At 39.7% G+C, this 21,345-nt stretch overlaps 2 protein-coding genes and 1 long non-coding RNA gene across 3 annotated transcripts in view; 2 read left to right on the forward strand and 1 right to left on the reverse strand.

Moving 5' to 3' along the window:
• Positions 1 to 49: 49 nt before the first annotated feature.
• LOC124857082 (putative methyltransferase-like protein 7A) lies at positions 50 to 6,465 on the reverse strand. Its single transcript, XM_047348190.1, has 2 exons — positions 5,893 to 6,465; positions 50 to 624 (listed from the first exon to the last, which is right to left on the reverse strand). The coding sequence occupies exons 1-2, from the start codon at positions 6,385 to 6,387 to the stop codon at positions 391 to 393; spliced, it is 729 nt and encodes a 242-aa protein (XP_047204146.1). The 5' UTR covers positions 6,388 to 6,465; the 3' UTR covers positions 50 to 390.
• LOC124857084 lies at positions 514 to 8,879 on the forward strand. Its single transcript, XR_007035502.1, has 2 exons — positions 514 to 648; positions 8,643 to 8,879. It is a non-coding gene; the product is annotated as an uncharacterized LOC124857084 (long non-coding RNA).
• A 2,855-nt stretch (positions 8,880 to 11,734) lies between these two features.
• The window catches only part of scn8ab (sodium channel, voltage gated, type VIII, alpha subunit b), a 68,630-nt gene continuing 59,019 nt past the window's right edge, over positions 11,735 to 21,345 (forward strand). The window contains 2 exon segments of the mRNA XM_047347080.1: positions 11,735 to 11,871; positions 17,755 to 18,092. Of these exon segments, the coding sequence (XP_047203036.1) occupies positions 17,811 to 18,092 (282 nt within the window). The 5' untranslated portion in view covers positions 11,735 to 11,871; positions 17,755 to 17,810.

Consider the following 21,345-nt stretch of genomic DNA (forward strand, 5'->3'; position numbering starts at 1 on the left):
TTCATAAGTGTGACCCCAGCCGAATCCAGGAAAAAACAAACATTTTATATACTTTTTAAATCTTTTAATCTCAATTGAAAAGAGGAATTTCAATTACATGGTAATCGATTGATAGGTTTCACAGATTATTGCTGGTACAGGTTCCTATGTTAGGTGCTACTACTAATGGATGATAATATGATTTGCTAATATAAAATCAAGATGTGTACTTAACAGTACCATAACCATTAAACAGGAAAAATATTTACAAAGCACATTTGTTTGAAAATTTAAGGTGACTGCTCATTTAAACTGGTGATCATGCCACGCAGCAATTGGCATGATACAAAGCTCGGCATATTTATATGCTGGTAGTCATTATAACATGTTGGAGAGCTAGTTAGTAGGAACTTATTTCACAGCAGAGCCTACTATGTGCGCTTTGAGAATAAAGACAAGTGGTGCTTCAACATGTTTGAGTTTGAGCTCAGAGAAACCAGCTCCCTCCAAGTATTTCCAGGTTTCCCGGGTGACCTTGCATCCATCCCCAAAGTAATACCACACAGGCTGGAGGACCTGCTGGAAGAAGTATGCCCATGTTGAGGAGTCTGCAACCACGTGCTCTAAGAAAAAGAAGGCACCACCCTGAAAGACAAAAATGTATTACTTGTAAGTATAACATCTAGCTTAGGCCAAGTTAATTTTTAACAACTTATATTTCTCTTTTCATATTTTTGACATATCAGTTTCATACATTGTTTCACAAGCAGCTTATTATATGCACTGCAAGGCTGAACTCTAAACCACACAGAAGGCTCAACTTGGATAACTAGGCCTGATAATAGACATTTTTACTTTTTGAATATTGGTGACTTTTAACTCAAATTATTTCATATTTCTAACGTGCAGATGAATATTTTCTCTGCTTTACAAGCTTGACACAGCAGACTAAATGGCATATTTACATGGTCCTGTTCTAATTCTCGGTACTCATTAGGCCAGGGCTGGTTTCCCTTATCAAGATGTATTGAGGTTTTAAAAAGATAGTTTTAAAAATGCTACAATTTATGGTCTAAGCTTTCCTTCATTTAAAAGTTCTTTTAACGAGATGCCAGAAAAATTGTCGGTGTAAATTTTTCTTTAGCTGAAAGAAGCAAAGATTAGCGCAGCATTCCCCCTGGGCCAATCTTAGACAACATTTTCTGGTTGAAACGTGGCTGTTTGGAATGATTTTGCTGTGCAGCTGGAAGAATTTTTGCTATTAAATTTTTTTACTTTCTGACAGTTATGATGCTTTTTCATAGCAATGGTTTATTTTTATTTTCAAATTGGAAGCAGCTGATGGCATTTCAAAAGATCAAATGACACCTAAACTGCGACCCCCACATCCCAAATGAGTTAAAAGGGAAATGTGGCTGCCAAAAGGTAGGAATTCTAAAAATATATTCTTTTGATCACAAAGGGGGAATGTGAGATCCCTGTCAAACAAAATGGATGAACTTCAATCGCTGACAAAGATGCAGCCAGAGTATCAGGAATGCAGTATTATGGTTTCTGCAGAGATGTGGATGTACAGGTCCTTCTCAAAAAATTAGCATATTGTGATAAAGTTAATTATTTTCTATAATGTAATGATGAACATTTTACATTCATATATTTTAGATTCATTGCACACTAACTGAAATATTTCAGGTCTTTTATTGTCTTAATACGGATGATTGTGGCATACAGCTCATGAAAACCCAAAATTCCTATCTCACAAAATTAGCATATCATTAAAAGGGTCTCTAAACAAGCTATGAACCTAATCATCTGAATCAACGAGTTAACTCTAAACACCTGCAAAACATTCCTGAGGCCTTTAAAACTCCCAGCCAGGTTCATCACTCAAAACCCCAATCATGGGTAAGACTGCCGACCTGACTGCTGTCCAGAAGGCCACTATTGACACCCTCAAGCAAGAGGGTAAGACACAGAAAGAAATTTCTGAACGAATAGGCTGTTCCCAGAGTGCTGTATCAAGGCACCTCAGTGGGAAGTCTGTGGGAAGGAAAAAGTGTGGCAGAAAACGCTGCACAACGAGAAGAGGTGACCGAACCCTGAGGAAGATTGTGGAGAAGGGCCGATTCCAGACCTTTGGGGACCTGCGGAAGCAGTGGACTGAGTCTGGAGTAGAAACATCCAGAGCCACCGTGCACAGGCGTGTGCAGGAAACGGGCTACAGAGGCCGCATTCCCCAGGTCAAGCCACTTTTGAACCAGAAACAGCGGCAGAAGCGCCTGACCTGGGCTACAGAGAAGCAGCACTGGACTGTTGCTCAGTGGTCCAAAGTACTTTTTTCGGATGACAGCAAATTCTGCATGTCATTCGGAAATCAAGGTGCCAGAGTCTGGAGGAAGACTGGGGAGAAGGAAATGCCAGAAGTCCAGTGTCAAGTAGCCACAGTCAGTGATGGTCTGGGGTGCCGTGTCAGCTGCTGGTGTTGGTCCACTGTGTTTTATCAAGGGCAGGGTCAATGCAGCTAGCTATCAGGAGATTTTGGAGCACTTCATGCTTCCATCTGCTGAAAAGCTTTATGGAGATGAAGATTTCATTTTTCAGCACGACCTGGCACCTGCTCACATTGCCAAAACCACTGGTAAAATGGTTTACTGACCATGGTATCACTGTGCTCAATTGGCCTGCCAACTCTCCTGACCTGAACCCCATAGAGAATCTGTGGGATATTGTGAAGAGAACGTTGAGAGACTCAAGACCCAACACTCTGGATGAGCTAAAGGCCGCTATCGAAGCATCCTGGGCCTCCATAAGACCTCAGCAGTGCCACAGGCTGATTGCCTCCATGCCACGCCGCATTGAAGCAGTCATTTCTGCCAAAGGATTCCTGACCAAGTATTGAATGCATAATTGTACATGATTATTTGAAGGTTGACGTTTTTTGTATTAAAAACACTTTTCTTTTAGTGGTCGGATGAAATATGCTAATTTTGTGAGATAGGAATTTTGGGTTTTCATGAGCTGTATGCCAAAATCATCCGTATTAAGACAATAAAAGACCTGAAATATTTCAGTTAGTGTGCAATGAATCTAAAATATATGAATGTTAAATTTTCATCATGACATTATGGAAAATAATGAACTTTATCACAATATGCTAATATTTTGAGAAGGACCTGTAGGATCAAATCCCAGAATCCCAACATTTCTCTGCCTGGCTTTCTGACCATTCAAGCAGGCCTAAATTTGTAGAGGAGCGACAAAAGCAAAGGAGGTGAATTAGCAATGATTGTCAACAACAGATGGAGTAATCTATGACTTTCATCTGCAAAATATCATCTTGGCAGCCTGGATATTGAACTGATAGTTGTCAGTTTTCTTCCATATTATTCGCCAAGGGAGTTTCCCATGTTATCACTGCAACGTATACATTCTGTAATCAGCTGTTTTTGACTCGACATGTGATGTCATCTGCTCAGCTGTTGCTAAGCTGTAGACATAATACCCCCCTGAATGTGTGACAATATCTGGAGATTTCAGAAAAGCTTTATTGCCAAGTACGTTTTTGGACATACAAGGAATTTGTTTTGGCGTAGTCAGTGCAATACAATACAAATTAAACAGTATAAACATATCTACAATATAATATAAATATATGTGCACAGTTTTAAGTGAGTGAGAGTAAATATAGAGCAGTATTGGGTGCGAGAGCAGTACAACAGTACAACAGAGATTTTAACCATGCCTCACTCTCTGCTACACTTCCAGCATTTTAACAGTTTATCAGCTGCTCTACCAGAGAAATCAAAACATCTGATTTGTTGTCAAGCATGCATAAGTCTCCAAAGGAAGAACTTCCGTTGGCCAATTAGATACAATCTTTCTTTTCTCTTATCTGTGTATGAACCCCATGTTCAGAGGGAATATGTATTAAAAAGAACTGTGAAAAGATGGTTGATGGAAGCTGAAGAAATGGTTGTTTTGAGGATACAGTCTGGATTGCATTGTGCCAACTACATGGAGATGGTGTCAGTGCCCTGACTGTGTGTGGGGCTGACTGACTGTGAAAACTTTTGTCTTGACAGCACCATCCCTACCAGAACACTGAGATGCTTTCTGAATAACAAACCATGAATCACCACTTAAAAAAAAGGTTTAAGAAGAGGACATTAAACACTATTGAAAACTAAAACATAATACTAACAGGATCCCAGATACTATACAACAAAAATAAAAGACTCTGGCACTCACTTCCTGTTATGTTTTCCCAATTCCTTTTGTTTATCTTTCCAGTTTTTTTTTATATGTTCAGACTGAGAAGTATTCATTTCTCTGCCAGAAAATCTGGATTTCAGGCCTGTTCCTCTGGGCCAGATTTGCAATTGCCTTTGGATGCTAGTTTCTATGAGGGGTCAAAGTAACAAAAATTAACATGAATTGATTTGAAGGTTTGAAATACTGAACATGGTAAAATTGAGTGCCATAAAAACCAACTTGTAATTAATGTCGCCTCTGTGAAAATTAGAATCAGTGAATTTGGATGTCATTAAAATGATAACAAGGTAAATATCAATGTTATAAATATTAAGGTTATGAAATTGAATGTTGCCTGTTTTAAATCACTGCCTTGATTTTGGCGCCTCAACTTTTACCACTTCAGATTCATCATTAGTGTATTAGATTTAAGTTTGCCCAGTTTCATTCACTGCCTTGACTTCAGCGCCTCCATTTTTACCACTTCAGTTTTATCATTCATTGTGTTCACAGTGTATTTTTTGTTATGTCCAGTACATCGGAATATGGCAGCAGACCTGGCGCGACAGCGAAGTACTTGTAGTCCATTCCCAAGCATTTTCAGTAATAGGCATTGATGTCGCTCGCCCTTGTATGGAAATGGGACAATAAAAGATTTGCTGGAACTTCTCTAGGGACCACAACTCAGCATACAGCGCTCTCAAAAATCGCCAATGAGTGGGATGCTGTGGGATTATTTTCAGGCTATGTGTGACTATTTGTCAAAGGAAAAAATCAACCAAACTAAGGACTTCACTCAAATAATCCCTGATGCACACCACAGGCTTGTGGTTTAGGTAGTAGCCTGCTATTCAAGAGTCCAATATACAAACAAAAGTATGTCTTTTCAATGGTTTATTTCCATGGAAACAAGGAAAAAGACAATGACAAAAATGGGTTCCACCCTTCCATCCAGTAGTTAAACCCAGCGGTTCAACACGATGAGCCGGGAATCAGACGCTTTCTCCGGAGGAGGGAGGGAAAACTGCCGAAGCGAGCTGGCGCAGAGAAACGCCAAACCTTTTTTAAATTAAGTGGAATCTTAATAAATTGAGTTCAACAAACCTACAGGAAACCTACCGGAAGTAACAAAAATTATACTGAACGCAATGAATCATAAAACTGAAGTGGTAAAATTGGAAGCGCTAAAATTAAGACAGTGAATGAAAACGGCAATGTTAAATTTGATAACCGTAATATTTATAACAATAATAATTACCATGTTATTATTTTAATGATAGCATCCAAATTCTAATTTTCAGAGGCGAAATTTGGCACTCAGTTTTACCATGTTCAGTATTTCAGCCCTTCAATTCATTTCAAGGTCATTTCTATTACTTTGACCCCTTGTAAGTTTCTGTGCAACATGTTACCTAATTGTAATGCGAAAACTGATACGTGAATTAATCAATAACTAAATAAATTTTCGTCACTGTGATAAGAGAAATATTTACAGCTCAGTTTAACAATTAATTACCATCAGTTACTTTATACAAAAGCTGAAGGACTAAACTGAGCAGAAATAATTAAATCTAGAACTCCATATTTATTAGCAACGTGGCTGCAGATCCATGTCTCATCGTTTTGAACTAATCAAATATTTGCCCAGTTTGAACTTCTTACTGGTCGCAGTATGCGGTGCACCTCTCTCAGGGTTTGCGGGACATCTCGGACTGTGCACAACACCAGGGTGCACACAACAACGTCCACCGATTCATCCCCCACAGACGACATGTCTTCCCCCGAGGTCACCACGAATCGGTCAAAGGTGAGTTGCTCGTTCTCCTTCATGCTTTTCTCCAGATATTTCTGGAAGTGCGGGTTCGGATCAGTGCAGATCACCTTGCAGCCAGGCGGATAAAACTGAAAATTTGTCCCAGTGCCGCAGCCGATTTCCAGAATTGTGAGCTTTCCACCAGGCTTGATGAACTCTGACAGACTGCGAAACAACTCTACTTTCCTTTCATGCATTTTTTGGTTGTAACTTCCTGAGAAGCTTTGCAGAATCATGGGAAAGACGCGTTTGTACACTTTATACAAACCGACCGCATTGATCACATGCATCGGAATACACAACATGTTGACCACCAGGGTCCAAAATCTTATCGCTAGACTCATCTTTGCTACTGATCGCGACCGTCAAACGCAACGCGTGTGGAGTCAACAACCCACCATTAATATCAAAGCTGCAACAAGGAAAGTCTAACTTGATGTCCGGCTGGGATTTTCAAAATAAAAGCTGTAAAACGTGCACATACCAGTTTAAAGGGAAGTTTATTCTGAAATGCCCACATTTTTATAATTATTTTAGTATTTAGGCGTATAATGGCCTTAGTTGAGGCCTTTACTTAATGTTTAAAATTTCATAACTTTAAAATTACTGGGACCTCAAATGACTGGTGGTAGCTGTTGGTAACATATTTAGGTGATATAGTGTTTGTTTTCCTAATACACGTTGTCTTAAACTAGATATTTAATATGTATGTTTAATACCATTATTAAAAAGTTTATTTATGAAGCACCTCCCCAATGAAAAGATCACAAAATGCTTCACATTAAGCCCACAAATAAAACAAGAAACGATCATCCTGGGTATGAAGACCACCCTTGTGTGTTAGTACATGGTTGTTTGTGTTGTTTGTCAACGTGTTTCCTTTTAATGGACTACAAACGTGATTAAAGTGTACCCTGCTTCTCACTGTCTATTTCTAGCCTGAAATTGGCACCAGGCTAGCAATAATCTTGTAAGGATTAAGGGGGTAAAGGAAATGGATAGGGATGGATTATCATGAAGAATAATAACATATAGAAAATATTATTTATATATTTGAGTTATATAAATAATGTAAAAACTAAATATAAAAAATATGTTTAGTAACTTCATTTTAACAGCAATAAAAATGACAATGATCAATTTAATTTAAAATTATTTTATAATATAATAATCATAAGTATTTAATCCATCCATTCCGTGGTTTATATCTGTTTATTCATCTTCAGCGATAGCTAGGCAAGAGGTAATAAAAATATGAATAATAATAAATGTTTGATTAATTGTTTAGTGGTGGTGGAGCCGTTGTTAGTACTGTTCCCGGTTCTGGGCTCTTTCTACATGGAGTTTGCATGTTCTCCCTGAGCGTGCGTGGATTCTTTCCAGATACTCCAGCTTCCTCCCACAGTCCAAAAACATGACTGTTAGATTAATCGGTCTCTCTAATTTGCTCTTAGATGTGTGTGTGTGTACATGGTTGTTTGTCTTGTGTGTATCTTTGGTGCCTTATGATGGACTGGTGACCTGTCCAGGCTGTATCCCACTTCTTGCCCAGTGACCATTGGAGATGGGCTCCAGCCCCACCATGACCATGCAAGGATAAGTGGGTATAATAGGTGGATGGATTAGTGTCAGTTGTAGTATACCAGGATATTTTCATTGCATTAATGTTTAGAAATTGCTAGCCATAATTGAAAGTAGTTTTTTTGAGAATATTCAATTCAAAAATCCTTTATATAATTTTAAAGTAGTCTTTTCTATCATTTAGATTGTTGCTAGCGGAATTTATGCTACACAAAGCATTTGTTGCTTGATGTTACATCACTCTTCGATCACCGCAGGCCCCCCAAAGATTTTGTGTTTATGTTTTCCCCCATGGACGAGTTGAGCGCAGTTCTTAATCATTCCACTAGGGGGTGACAATCATAAATGTCAGATTGTAAACATTTAGAAATCCTTTCACCCTGAAGAGCAAAAACGTTACTGATTACAAGCAGTTTATGTGTTAATATTTTTTTTATTTTCATAATTTTTCCTGAAGCAGTTCTATGAGTGTCTTAACTTTGTTAACCCTCATTGTTCCCTTTTTTTTTTTGGTGTTTCCGTCTTTAAAACTGTATTTTCATGACTTGGATGTGTTTGTACATATAGTAGTTGGTCAGGGTTTATACTTTGATGGAATTTTCAATTTTCTTTTTTTTCTTAAGTCTTTTATATCTTCCCTTCTGTATTTTTTGACATCATAGCCTCCATTTGACATTGTTTATTACAGGACCATTTATTTTGTTTTAATTGGAACCCCCCCCCCCCCCCCCCACCACCTTTTTGTCAACATTAAACGAAAACACGGAAAGAGCGTATAATCCTAAAACTGGCATATAAAGGGTAAATTAAGAAATACATCTACAGTCATATGGAATAAATTAGAGTATTATTGAAAAGTTCATTTATTTTAGTAACTCAGTCCACTTAGTGAAACACATTATATAGATAATAGCACACAGACTGTTATGGTTTGACTGTCTGTTCTCAGCTCTGCCACACCCACCTCGTCTGCTGCAATCAGTGTAATTGCACTCACCTGTGTTCTGCTCTATTTCAGGGCTCTCCAGCCTTCAAGTCTCTGCCAGATTTTCAGAACCTCCTGCCTGTAGATGTCCAGCATTTTTTCCTCACCCTCATTTGATCTCCTTGTTACGACCACGTTTTCTGTCTCCTGGATTCGTCTGCCTTGCCTTGCCCTTGTCCTATTTCTGCCGAGCTTCTGATCTCTGGACGTTGGCCTTGTTTCTGTGCCCCAACCTCCGAGTTTTGCTAAACCCTTAAAGAAGTAATCTGATCACTGCCTCTTCGTGTATGACCCTTTTCTGTCTCCTGTTTTACTGTCTGTATTCATTACGCACAGATTCAAGCCTGCCCAAAACTGTTTCCACGTTACTTGTTGTGAAGTCATCACCCTTGCTTGCCGTTTCCGTGTTTTCTCTTTGGAGAAGCAAAAGTGACACTATTGAGTGCAGGTTGAAAAGGAAATGTCTGAAGACAGAAGAGGTCACATCCTTTTGGATTTCCAGAACAGAAGGATTTCTGGAGAAGCATTACATCTGGGCCAAACCACTCATACCTATCCTGAAAAGAGTTTCTGGTGTGCTCCTGCACAAATTCCCTGACTCCCACAAGATTCAAATTTAAAATAAGTCTTGTAAACTGTGATCTGTGTCAGGCTGGACTTTCAGGTCCTTTGTCGGGTTCATTGCACAGACTGTTTTCAAGCCTTTATTTCTAACTGTGAGGAATTTTCACTTACAGCTGATGAAAACACAACATTTAATAATACTACATCAGACCAATAAAAGAACAATGTATTTCTAATCTGACAAACAAGCCTCAGAATGCATAGTCTAATTTATTGAATATGACTGTATATACATTGCTCAAAAAATAAAAGGAACACTCAAATAACACATCTTAGATCTGAATGAATGAAATATTCTCATTGAATACTTTGTTCTGTACAAAGTTGAATGTGCTGACAACAAAATCACACAAAAATCATCAATGGAAATCAAATTTATTAACCAATGGAGGCCTGGATTTGGAGTCAAACAAAACTAAAGTGGAAAAACACACTACAGGCTGATCCAACTTTGATGTAATGTCCTTAAAACAAGTCAAAATGAGGCTCAGTATTGTGTGTGGCCTCCACGTACCTGTATGACCTCCCTACAACACCTGGGCTCCTGATGAGATGGTGGATGGTCTCCTGAAGGATCTCCTCCCAGACCTGGATTAAAGCATCCGCCAACTCCTGGACAGTCTGTGGTGCAACGTGACGTTGGTGGATGGAGCGAGACATGATGTCCCAGATGTGCTCAATCAGATTCAGGTCTGGGGAACGGGCGGTCCAGTCCATAGCTTCAATGTCTTCATCTTGCAGGAACTGCTGACACACTCCAGCCACATGAGGTCTAGCATTGTCCTGCATTAGGAGGAACCCAGGGCCAACCGCACCAACATTTGGTCTCACAAGAGGTCTGAGGATCTCATCTCAGTACCTAATGGTAGTCAGGCTACCTCTGGCGAGTACATGGGGGGCCATGCGGCCCTCCAAAGAAATCCCACCACACACCATTACTGACCCACTGCCAAACTGGTCATGCTTAAGGATGTTGCAGGCAGCAGATCGCTCTCCACGGTGTCTCCAGACTCTGTCACGTCTGTCACATGTGCTCAGTGTGAACCTGCTTTCATCTATGAAGAGCACAGGGTGCCAGTGGCAAATTTACCAATCCTGGTGTTCTCTGGCAAATGCCAAGCGTCCTGCAAGGTGTTGGGCTGTGAGCACAACCCCCATTTGTGGACGTCGGGCCCTCATACCATCCTCATGGAGTCGGTTTCTAACCATTTGTGCAGACACATGCACATTTGTGGCCTGCTGGAGGTCATTTTGCAGGGCTCTGGCAGTGCTCCTCCTGTTCCTCCTTACACAAAGGTGGAGGTAGTGGTCCTGCTGCTGGGTTGTTGCCCTCCTACGTCCTCCTCCACGTCTCCTGGTGTACTGGCCTGTCTCCTGGTAGCGCCTCCAGGCTCTGGACACTACGCTGACAGACACAGCAAACCTTCTTGCCACAGCTCACATTGATGTGCCATCCTGGATGAGCTGCTCTACCTGAGCCACTTGTGTGGGTTGTAGAGTCCGTCTCATGCTACCACGAGTGTGAAAGCACCACCAACATTCAAAAGTGACCAAAACACCAGCCAGAAAGCATAGGTACTGAGAAGTGGTCTGTGGTCCCCACCTGCAGAACCAGTCCTTTATTGAGTGTCTTGCTAATCACCAAAGATTTCCCCCTGTTGTCTTTTCCATTTGAACAACATGTGAAATTGATTGTCAATCAGTGTTGCTTCCTAAGTGGACAGTTTGATTTCACAGAAGTTTGATTTACTTGGAGTTATATTGTGTTGTTTAAGTGTTCCCTTGATTTTTTTCAGCAGTGTATAACAATTATATATATATAAAAAAAAAGAATTTAAAAGAGCATTTGTTGATTAAGGGACACATCTGAAACAACTAAATGGCTAACATTTCAGAAGATTCGCCGATATTTAATAATGTAATTCATAAAAAAATAAACATCTAATTTACAATATTACAATGGCATTAAAATGTGTGTGTCCAAGAGACACAGGTGGTGCACAAAATAAAGGGACCCCAGAAAGTTAAAGTAAACAAATGAAAGGCACCTATATTACTACTACGAACACCAAACATTATTATGCAGCTGGCTGTGCTTAGCCTGTAATAACTCTTTCTGTATATTTTTTGCGCATTTTAATTCAATTACTTTAGTGATAACATTGATAACCGTGATTAACTTAAACACTATAATCAAGACACAAGAGTTTTATGTCGTTACAGGCCAAGTTCAGATAAAGGCATAAGCAGTTCACTTTTCATAAATAATATTAATTTAAAAAAAAATCATCTTTATGTAATAAAATCCTGAAATTCTCTGACAAAAAGATAAAACTAAAGAGGCGACAAAAATCGCTGCCAAGCAGAATACAGAGTATGTGCGTATTCTTTTAAATGAAGAGTAAACCCCGTCTTTTTGTGCTTACGATGCTGCGGTCTCTTGCCCGTTATCGGGAGTGAAGGCATTTACCGACACTCCCTAACAATTTGCTGAGAGTCATCAATTATGCAGGGCAGCGGCACGCACTGGGAAGGAAGATAGCAGCACCAATATGGCGACAGCCGCAGTTACTCCCGACTCCTTTCCACATCTGCAGTTCAGTGCCAGCTGTCAGGATATCTGTTAATGCGAGAAAAAGTAAGTGAACAGTCTGTTGTCGTCTTTGTCCGGCATGTTTGGCCGCGGGATGTAGCTCGGTCGTACTTTTTGTCGATTGACCGCATCCCAGTGCCGCAGAGCGGGTCCCTCTCTCAGCATCTTTTCCCTTGTAGCGGCTCTGGAGGGGCTCCTGCCAGTATGAACATGTAAAAACGTGCATGCGATCGCTTCAGTCAGAAGTGGGAAATGTGGAGGAAAATCGGGAAGCTATGATGCGACGCGTTGGGTTACATGGCTTTCTTTTAGTTTTTATTCTGGGGAGTTGGCCTGCAGCTAGATGGGATGACATTTCAGTGTCAGAATGAAAAACCTGATGTGGAAGTGATCATGTCAAACTTCTCGGAGTGGGGAAAAAAAAAAACACGCGAGGTTTACACGAACAATGCCTCGCTTGCAACTACATTGTATTTGCGTGTTTTTCTAACATTATTTTGTATCGGTAATAGTTTACCCCCCCCTGCCACCCCCTCCCCTGCCTTCCGCTTGCAGTCTCTCCGGAGACTGTATTGCGTGAACGGCTGGAAGGTGCGTCTGTAGTTTGGCAGTCTTCTGAAGGGACCGCGGCACCGTGTTTTCTCCTTTCATTCAGGCTTCATATTAAAACACAACGTTCCCATTGTTTCATCCACTCTTAAACAGCACATACTACACACATATATCTGCCGACACGGCCTTGCAGGGTGCGGTTTACTTTCCCCTCGCTGTAAATAATGTTCATTAAAAAACATGTTTTTTGTGATATTGGTTTGCAGTAACTTCAAATGTGCTGCCGGGTTATTGCAGGTTTGAGTTGTCAGCATCCTGATTGTAGATACCACTGACCTACTAGTTAGAACCTATAGCAGCACACTGCAGTATTTCAGGCTTTGGCCCGATAGAACAACGACGCACCCCGGAATAAAACACTTTAGTGAGGACTGCAGGCTACAGGGAGCTCTCACTCTGGGTAGGGATAGCACTATGGTTGTGATATGACATTGTGAAAAAGATCAGGCGGTCATCATTTGTAACTCAAGGAAGTCCTCCAAGGACTTTCTTTCTTCCCAATCTACTTTGTCTTTAAATGAAATCTGGTCCAGTTGATTTGTTATGACACCAACATTTACAGCCAGCATGAGTTAAACCTTAATCTGTTTCATCCCACATCAAGAATGTGGTATTACCCCATTTAGAATGACAAAAAAAAAAATCATTAGTTCCCTTAATGGCATTTTTAATATTAAGGGAGTGGATATTCTCTCTGGTTTGGCTGGGCTGAAGCACAAGCGAACTTTGCAGCTGCCTCTCCTCCTGCATGCTAACCCAAGTCCTGCCAGAGTGTACTGAAATTATGTGGAAACAAATATTAGTAAAGTTAATTGAATCTAGTCAGGAAGCAGTGCGCACATGAAGGTTTTGAGTCAAATCATCCCCCTTCATCATAAAACCTCTGGAGGCTCTCGATTTTGTGCGACACAAAAACAGCGGCAGCACACTTTATGCAAATATCCTCTTACCTTGAATAGTCTTTTTTTAGACTTTTTGAGTGATTTTTTTCCCCTTTCACGAAGCCTTCTCTGAGACAGAATTCTCCACAGCTATAACAGAAGATATGCTAAACATGCTGTCCATTTTGACTTACAACAGCTTGGTTAGCGCCTGCTGTGTTTGACTATTAGAGTTATATTCTCTCCCCTTTGGGGACATCCATGCAAACAGTTTGTGAATGCTTAATTTCTCCAGATATCCTCATTAGACGTAGGTAAAAGTAGTGCCCAGGTTCTCTTGCTAAAGGCAGAAGCAATGTGACAGCTTACTCTTCACCCAATATGGGCACATTTTTATTGACAGCAATATGTATGCCTTTTAAAAAAGCAGTCAAAATGCAGGGAATCCAAAAGGCAAAAACGTACAGAGCAAGTAACCTGGTCACTCTAATCTCAGAAGTAAATGGGATGCCTACTCAACACAGGGAGGTGCTCACTTCCCGTTGACTACACATGCAAAAGACCCATAGAAAAGTTGTTCAACTGGCAGAAATACAAGTTATTTTTCTTTATATCATGCTTGTGTCCCCTTGTCCTGGTGCCCTGGGCAACCGCCCATATCAAAATTACAATAAAACTAGTGGCATCTTTAGTTTTCCTTTTTTTTTTTTACCCCATCACAGCAAATGTGAAATAAACCAAAATGATAAAACAAAAAATATATTCGGTTGAATAAATAAAAACCCTGTTTTTTTTTTTATATGTCTCAACATAGCTAAATTAAAATATATGACAAAAAATGCAAGTAAGCATCAATTCCACATTAAAAAGATTTGACAAAGAAGGTTTACCATAGGTGTGCATGGTGGCAGTTGGGAACACTGCTGCCTTGCAGGAAGAAGGTCCTGGGTTCGAATCCCTGCCTGGGGTCTTTCTGCCTGCAGTTTCCATGTTCCCCCCATGTTTACATGGGTTCTCTCTGGGTACTCCTACCTCCCACAGTCCTAAAACATGACTGTTAGGGTAATTGGTCTCTCTAAATTGCGCTTTGATATGAACGTGTGTTCATGGATGTTTGTCGTGTGTTGCTCTGTGATGGACTGGCGACCTGTCCAGCATGAACCTCACCTCTTGCCCAATGACAGCTGGAAATAGGCACCAGCCTCCTGTACAGACTAGACTGAGTGTAGATGACGGATGGAATATACTAAACAAAAATAAAAGAAAACGATACATATTTTAATTCTGCAAACTACAAAAACAGAAGAGCTGTAATAATAAAGTTTCTCTCAAAAGATGATTCAGAAGTCTCTGGAGTGCTATCTCAAAAGAAATGTAACGAATGAAAAATTGACTACATTTGGTCTAATAGAGTGGGAGTTGCAGCTGATTTACCTGTCTTTTAAAGTGTTTAAATTACTGTTGATTTGGACCAACCCTACGTTTTGATTTTAAAAGTGCCCTGTATTCCATGGTTACATGTTGATAAAGCTAAAAAGTAGCACCATTATAGAAAATTAGAAATGAAAAATTAAGAACCAAAGATTCATCAGTCCAAATGTCAACAAACCCTCTTTCCTTTCCATCTAAAATAAATAGCCAATAAAGAATTTAAGTTAAATGTTTATTAACTAAATGTCATATATTTAAATATATCTTTCAAAAACAAACAACTGTTCTTTGGTTATTATAATGATACAATGAAAAAGTAAAACAACTCCTTGTATCTGTGCTCTTTTCTGTAGTAGGACAAATGACTTAAAACTGTGACGTCAGCAGAAAAAAGGATTACCCGACTCCAGTTAGTCAGTCATTTTCTACCGCTTCTTCCATAGTAGGTCGCGGGAAGGCTGGTGCCTATCTCCAGCAGTCTATGGGTGGGAGGAGAGGTACACCCTAGACAGGCCGCCGGTCCATCGCAGGGCATACATGAATCCATAACTCGAATTTACGGTTTTACCTAAAGAACACGAAGATGAATTCATATGTTTCTAATCATTTTCACCATGTTCTTTTCTAAACTCTGGAAAGATTCATAGAACTACTACAAAAATTAGATATTTAACTAAAAAATAAATGGTTGAATTTATCATTAGCTTACTAGTCCACAGTAAAACACATGTTGCATGCAAAATAAAGTGGGCCTCCAAATGAAATTCTGCTCAGGGCCTCATGCAACCTTGGGTCGGCTCTGGAATTTAAACCCGAACCTGTCCTGCTCCCACATGTTTACTAACGCTGATCTAGTCTATCACGGAACAGACAGCATTAACATACTGCAGGAGAAAGGAAAACAGAAATTGAAGTTCAAAAGCGAGTCATTCGACCCAGATGGATATCCTGTGTAGATGAGACCACCTGCTTTGGATCTCTGTTGTTTCCTGTGAGCTCAAACCCCATCAAATGATCTTCCAAGTGCACAGAGAGTAAAGAGAGTTGTTTCCGGATGCATGACGCCCTGCGTTGGATGCCTCTATCTCCACAGAGGACACAGCCCCACTTTCATTTCCACGCTGCTGAACAGGACAGTGAAACAGCTTTTCTTTCTGTTTGGGAAGCAGTAAAGGCTGCACAGGTTTTTAAAACGTTTGTCATCATTTCTTTAACTCCGCTCAGGGCACAATTTGCTGAAATGAAATTGGTTGGGAACAACGTTTTTGTTTTGTTTTTTTCCAGGTGCTTAATGCTGTAAAAGTTACATCAACTGCCTATTGATTACTTAAAATTTGCTGGTCATGTTCTTTTGTCCTGTTTGCGATCGCCTGGAGGGATCTGTTGATGTAACCTTGCTGGAAAGATATTTCTTGGAGGCTGTGCCGACTGACTACTGTAATTGGACTTCTTCTCCCTTCTGCCTTTAATGATATAGGATTGTCAGGTGCTTTCCGGCTTGTGAATTTCCTCTGATTGCTTTTTAAAAGTGTTTCCAACCCTACTTTGCTGGTGTTTTTCTAAATTTTCTGCTTGGATTCTGCTCAGTGCATCAAACAGCAAAAAACACAAGCAAACTGGTGAGTGAAATTCATGTTCGATGGAAACACAAGAGGAAGCTGTGGCAATAGGTTGTCTTAGTTTCTGACCTTCGCATGTTTTTACATTTTGTTTATATTTCTATTTTCAATTTATTTTTAAATAAATGTGTTTTATTTTGTTTTAAAATTTTGTATTTGTTTTATTTTTTTGGAAATGTTTTACTGTATTTAAATGCTCTCAGTGTTGTGGAGCACCTTCTTGCCTTGATCCTGAAAATTGCCATTTAATAAAAGCTGATATAAAATTTGCTGCTTTAACAATAGCTTGTCTTTTAATATATTTAAACACTTCCTTTAAGTAATAAATTATGATTTTTCTGTGTCACTATTTAACAATTTATAGGGCATTTGTGTGGCACTAAACTAAGTTGTTGCAGAACTATAGTGTGGTTTTTACCACTGTCACATGTATTAATCGATCCTGGAGGATCAGGATCTCGGGTAAGGTCCCCCCGTGAAGGGTTATGCATTCTCTCCCATGCCATCCCTCTGTCTGGACAAGCCCAACATAGATTTTAGGTTAAATAGGAAAATTCTATCTATTTAAACAATGGGTATCTGGTGTTTTTTCTGTCTTAGCCTGATCCAGGATGAATCCAGCCCTACACCCTCTCTGTTACAGCTGGCATAGATTCCCCTGAAACCCCTTCCAATAAAAAAAGAGATCTGAAAATTAATGGATGGATGTATACAAGCTGTGTAAAATCATTGTTTTGACTATTGTTCTAGCATGCAAAAGAACCTGCGGGATAGCAAGGGTGTAAGAGGTACAGGATAATTGGTTTCCAAAGTTTATGTATTTTTAAACATCTGATAATAGTGTCTGTTGTCAAACTATAGTCAGAACTCTCCAATGCACACAGACATTATGTTTCTGAACACTATGGTAGTTAAATTAAATGCTTAAAACCAGAAATGGACTGATCAGGCTGTTCCTTGCTGATGTAGATTTCTGTTTTTTCTCAGACTTTTAAACTCTAGATTTTAATTCTGACCAAAACACATAAGAGGAAAATGTGCTGCAAATTATTTGATAGAGGTAGTACTTTTGACATTTATGCATCAAAGCATTTTTCCCTCACCTTAATGCAATTTTTATTATTAAATAAAAACAAAGTGCATCAAAGTATATACCAAAAATTGAGAGCATTCTTAATTGTGATGCGGTTATTAAATATATTTTAAAAAATCAGATTTTTCAGAATTTCATCTTCTGTTATCCGATCAGAGACGATCGAGAAAAAAACTGGTCCGTTTATTGGAGCATCTCTTCCTAAAACCTTTGGTTTAGAAAACAATTAAATTGTTCTGTGGCTTTATTCTTACTCTTCCACCCTCTAATCGCTCTGTCTCCCTCTTCCCAGGACTGGATGTTGGGGATGGAAAACAAATAAAAAGGAAATAGCTGCAGGATGAAAACATGGCCGCACCCCTTCTTGCACCCCCAGGACCTGACAGCTTCAAGAAATTCACCCCGGAGTCTCTCGCTAACATCGAGAAGCGCATCCAAGAAGAGAAAAACAAGAAGCCTCCCAAGCCCAGATCGGACAGTAGTCACCGCGACACATCTGACGACAATGAGCCGAAGCCCAACAGCGACTTGGAGGCAGGGAAGAGTCTTCCCTTCATTTATGGCGATATTCCTGATGGAATGGCGGCTACGCCCCTGGAGGACTTGGATCCATTCTATCTGAACCAGAAAGTGAGTTATTGTCCAGGCCATCATAATACTAGACTTCCTTTACAGATAATTAAGCTTTTCTGCAGAACCTTTTTAATGGACACGTATCACTTCCAGCGTTGCTAAATAATCATTGAATACACATTCTTCATGACATTATAAATAATTCAGATTTCATAGTATTTCAGTTAAAATTGAGTATTTACTGCAGATGCATAGATGTCATGCTTGGAAAGATGACCTTGTGCCATTCCAAAACTTTTATGGGGATGTAAAAAAGTGTTTGCTTTCTCACAGGTTTCTTATGTTTTTTTTCTTGGACTTAAATGATTCCGTCAGTCAGTAAGTCAGTCATTTTCTACCGCTTATTCCTAAGTGGGTCGTGGGGGAGCTGGTGTCTATCTCCAGCAGTCTATGGGCGAGAGACGTGGTACACCCTGGACAGGTCGCCAGTCCATCGCAGGGCAACACAAACAACCATGCACACACTCCTTCATACACCTAAGGGCAATTTAGAGTGACCAATTAACCTAACAGGCATGTCTTTGGACATGCCTGTTGGACCCAGGACCTTCTTGCTGCAAGGCAACAGTGCTACCAACTGTGCCACCGTGCAGCCCACCAATCATCAAACACATTTTAATATGAGAATAAGATGATCTGAGCAAATATCAAAGGTTTTCATGTGATGATTTCATTTCTTCAGGGAGAAAAACCAATTCAAAACAACTTGGCCCATACATCCAAAAGTAATCCCCCCCTAATCCTAATGCCTTGTTGTGCAACCCTTAGTGGCAACAACTGCCATCAAGTCCTGAAGATAACTGGCAATGACTCTTAAATTGCTGTGGAGGACTTTTGGTCCACAGTTCCTAGCAGAATTGCTTAAATTCAGCTCCACTTCTTCTTACACATGGACAACCTGTGTATGCCACAGGTTCTAAATCAGATTTAAATCTGAACTTTGACTTTTTAAATTGAACTTTACTTTGACAAAAACATATTTTTATCACTTTGAGCCATTAAGGTCTGGACTTGCTGGGATACTTTGAATAATTATCCTGCTGCATAACTCAATTCTGCTTAAGCTTAAGGCAGAGGTGTCAAACTTCATACCTCGAAGAATGGTGTCCTGCAACTTTTAGATATATCTGCGTCAACACAACTTAATCACCTAATTAAGTCATAACCCTGACTCTTTAGAAATTGAGTGCACGAGGAGGTATTTCAGATATTGACCCAGGTGTGTTGGACTAGCGACACATCCAAATGTTGCAGGACACCGACCTTCGAGAATGGAGTTTGATGGCTCTCGCTGTGGTTTCTAAAATTGTAGAAAGGGATTTGTATCCCTTTCTGGATGATTTCAATGACTTTGTTTTTCATCTGCTCCAGAATTTCTTCAGATTGGGACATTATGTGTAGTTTGGATAGCTTTTCTCCTTTAATAAATTAAATCAACATTATAAAACAGCTGTATGTGTCTAGTGGGGTTATCTCTGTCTGATATCACAATGGGTTTGGTGATGTGAAGTATTTTAGTGTGTCACAAAATAAAAATTAAAAAAAAGCATTGTTTGTTGTCACATGTAGTGCTGCTCATTCTCTACATTGTCCTCACAAAGATAATAAAGTGCTTCTCTTTTACAAACATAGCTTTACTTTATAGATGGGAGTATTGTGGCACTTTTCGGCAACTGCAAGTTTGCTGTGCAAAGCACTTCTTAGGGAGCAATTAGTCTTATGTTTTTACCAGTTGTGTTGATTCGCTGTACCTAGTAATGTCTGGGAACGGCAGTGTAACTACAGGAGGGAAGGACAGGTTTGCCTTTGACTTTTTATGCTAACCAATTGGTTAACAGTTTTTTTTGTCATAGTAAGACAAACTTTGATAGAAGTGCTCTGTCGATGTGGCAGAAGGGGAAAACGTGCTGATATTAGTACAGCCAAGGGAAACCTTTGTAACAATTACACTTCATTTCTAATCTGGCCTTATTTCTTTTCACTTTTGCTTATATATGTGCAACTAAACAGTCATTTTCTGCAGATTGTTACTGGTGTACTGCAGTATCAGTGCTATTTATGAACATAGATTTTTCACAAGTGACATAAACAAAATCAGAATGGCAATCAGCCTTTGAATTAGTTTGATATTAAAAAGTTGGCTTAAACCCCTTTAGCTCATTGCCAGATTCGTTATCTTTTATTCCTTAGACGTGTCTGAGCTCTGTCCTTCCAAGCTGCTCTGCACCAGTGGAAGCGAGTGAGAGAAGTTAGAGTAGAAGATGGAGGGCAGGACAGGAAGCGGAGAGAAAGGTGCAGGGGCATGCAGCTGTGTGGACTTTCCTGTCTCTTGTGTTGGGGCAATGATAATGCATAGGACTATCTGTGGGCTCTATAGAAGCAGAATAGCCAGTCAGCAAGACTGGCAATCTCGCAGTGCAGCACTCCTTCCCAAGGTAGATGGAACCATCAATGGCATGTGCCTCTTGTGATCTATTGATCCACAGTCCCAGGTCGGTGGTTACCACAGGAAGGGTTACATTATGGCCTTTAATATCCCTCCCAACTTTTCCTGATGCTCTGTGCATTCTTCCTTAGCTTTCATTTCTCTGTGCTGCAGAGTTACTTTGCTGATCTAGGAACACGGCCCCTTTGTTGTGATGCTGTTTATTTGCAGACTGTTACACATGGTGAAAAAATTGGCGCATTAAAATAACAGTGTTATGGATGGCACTTCTTCATTCTGTCACAAAGATTTTTATAATAACAAAAACACATGACTTCAGCCAACTAGGACTGAATTTTTATAAATTTACAGTTCCCTCTTGTAATTGTTGTTTTAGGTCATTTTGTTTATATGAAAAACATGCACAATGTGTCAAATTGGAACTGCTGTCATAATTTCAATATGTGCAATATTGTGCTCATGAAAGACTGATTGGATGCAATATTTGTTAGGTTTTACATTTCCACTGGCATGCATTGACGCCCTGAATGCCAGCAACATACATTGTGAGTGTTTTTATCAGTGAATATAGTTTTGTAATAAGGGGATTGACATGAAACTGGCAGCAGATGTTGGTAACAACCCAAGTTATGCACACAGACTGACAAAGTTAAAGCACATCAGTCCATAATTTAAGTTATATGTTATAAAGTGAGATGACATAAGAAAATAAGTATTGAACATGCTTACTTACATCTATTCGCTACTTAGTAGAAAACATTTTTTTTTTTTTTGGTATTGACAGCTTCAGAAAGTCTTGTGTGT

This window comes from Girardinichthys multiradiatus, chromosome 20, assembly GCF_021462225.1.
Source record: "Girardinichthys multiradiatus isolate DD_20200921_A chromosome 20, DD_fGirMul_XY1, whole genome shotgun sequence".
Lineage (NCBI taxonomy): Eukaryota > Metazoa > Chordata > Actinopteri > Cyprinodontiformes > Goodeidae > Girardinichthys > Girardinichthys multiradiatus.

Excerpts from the sequence above, each read along its gene's own strand:
- LOC124857082 (XM_047348190.1), bottom strand. The coding sequence starts at position 6,387 with ATGAGTCTAGCGATAAGATTTTGGACCCTGGTGGTCAACATGTTGTGT. Across the intron at positions 625-5,892 it reads TGCACCGCATACTGCGACCA|GGTGGTGCCTTCTTTTTCTT; the intron begins GTAAGAAGTTCA and ends TTTGTCTTTCAG.